This window comes from Phalaenopsis equestris, unplaced genomic scaffold (genome assembly GCF_001263595.1).
Source record: "Phalaenopsis equestris unplaced genomic scaffold, ASM126359v1 Scaffold000002, whole genome shotgun sequence".
NCBI classification, from domain to species: Eukaryota; Viridiplantae; Streptophyta; class Magnoliopsida; order Asparagales; family Orchidaceae; genus Phalaenopsis; species Phalaenopsis equestris.
The window spans coordinates 26,432,568-26,434,274 of record NW_018164444.1 but is presented as its reverse complement, the minus strand read 5'-3'; the positions used below and the strand labels follow the sequence as shown (position 1 = coordinate 26,434,274).

Below are 1,707 nucleotides of genomic sequence, written 5' to 3'. Positions count from 1 at the left end.
TACCTGTTAGTCATGGTTATAAGCAATTATATGCATAAATGGATTTGTGCATAACAGGAAGTAATTAAATGAATTGTAATGTTTCTCTAAGGTGCTATAAGCATTGTGTTGATCATGTATAAGAAAGATAAAGCAAATTAAGTTTTTTTTTTCTTTTTTCTATTATATTTCAATGATGCTGATAGTTTTGATAGGCTGAAGTGTTGTTAATTAAGGCCTAATTTAATATCAAATGCTAAAAATTCTAATTACGCCCTAGTTGTACCCCACAAAACCTTACGGTTGGTTTGGGTGTAGTGATCCAATGAGTCAATGAATGAGTGCCATTTAATTAAAGGAACATACACATACATACCACTCAATTCCTCTGTATTTATATTTCTAACACCTCCAGTGATCCAATTTATTTTATTTTCCCACTCAATTCCTCTGTATTTATATATCTAACACCTCCAGTGATCCAATTTATTTTATTTTCTTAAGTTAAAATTGTGGTCTTTATTATGTGATATGAAAGATATGAATTGTATAGATGTAAATAAATAAAAAATATATATTTTAAGTGTTAGATGTATTAAATTAAAAGAATGCCACTAAATTTAAATAATAAATTGTTGGGAAGTTAAATTCAAATTTAGGTTCTGATGCATTCACATGTTTGAAACCCAAAGTTTGATATTTACATTTATTAATACCTTGGTTAGAATTAAATGAAAGGTTGAGGCAGACCTAAAAGGATCTTTATTATAATTAAATAAAAATATGACCCCCAAGTCGAATGATTCAGGCAGCCGACCCCAATTAGTGGGATAAAGGCTTATTCTTGTGGTTGAACACCTTGGTGTCATAAACATATGTGTTGAAATGTGTATTTAACTTATAAGAAAATAGTATTGGTGGTATGCTTGATGTGATGTGAACTATTTGAGTGCCACATATGTAAATATCAAACTCTGGGTATTAGAGAAGTAAATAAAAAACTCACAGAATCTTCAATTCTGTTAGGCTTCCAATGTCACCACTCAAAGTTCCCCTCAAGCCCATATTGTACAATTTCCTGAAAAAATTAACATAAGTAAATCTAATCTAAATCTAAATCTAAATAAATAATAATTAACAGACTATTATTAACTAATGATTTCAGATTTAAAAGAAGAACTCACAGTTGTGTAACTCGGGAACCAGCACAGCTAACTCCCTCCCACGGCTGAGAACCACAGGGATCTTCCGATTTCCCCCAACCCGGCGGCATGTTCTTCACTGAATCCATAAGCGCTCGAAGAGCCGCAGCTGAACCAAAAGCTCTGCAACTCTAATGGATTCGAAGTAAAGGAGACCAATTTATGATAGAAGGTCGAAGAAAGTTACCATCTTGATCGATTTCTCCGGCGGCGGCGGCAGTTTGAAGGTAGCCGGAGATGGCCGCAGCCAAGAGAAGAAGCAGCGCTGCGGCGGTTGCGTTTGACATTCCTTCGGAGGAGCAGAGGAGGGAGAGAATGGAATGTTGGTGGGCGAGGAATTGTTCCATGGAGTATTAATGCAGGGAAGAGCAGGTGGAAAGAAAGAAAAAAAAATAGAGGGGATGAAAGGAAGAAAGATTCATTGATATAATTAAAAATTCTTATGCATTTACATATCTAACACCAAAAGTTTTATATCAAAATTTGAGTGATATGTATGTAAATATGAATGTTTAGATGTTAAATA

The 1,707-nt window shown here is 33.9% G+C and overlaps 1 protein-coding gene across 1 annotated transcript in view; it reads right to left on the bottom strand.

Annotated features, from left to right (window-relative positions):
* The window catches only part of LOC110037330 (protein STRUBBELIG-RECEPTOR FAMILY 6-like), a 7,408-nt gene extending 5,821 nt beyond the window's left edge, over positions 1 to 1,587 (bottom strand). Inside the window, exons 1-3 of the mRNA XM_020741988.1 lie at positions 1,369 to 1,587; positions 1,164 to 1,290; positions 986 to 1,057 (exon numbers count right to left, since the gene is read on the bottom strand). Of these exons, the coding sequence (XP_020597647.1) occupies positions 986 to 1,057; positions 1,164 to 1,290; positions 1,369 to 1,528 (359 nt within the window). The 5' untranslated portion in view covers positions 1,529 to 1,587. The remainder of the gene's footprint in view (positions 1 to 985; positions 1,058 to 1,163; positions 1,291 to 1,368) is intronic.
* Between the last annotated feature and the right edge of the window lie 120 nt (positions 1,588 to 1,707).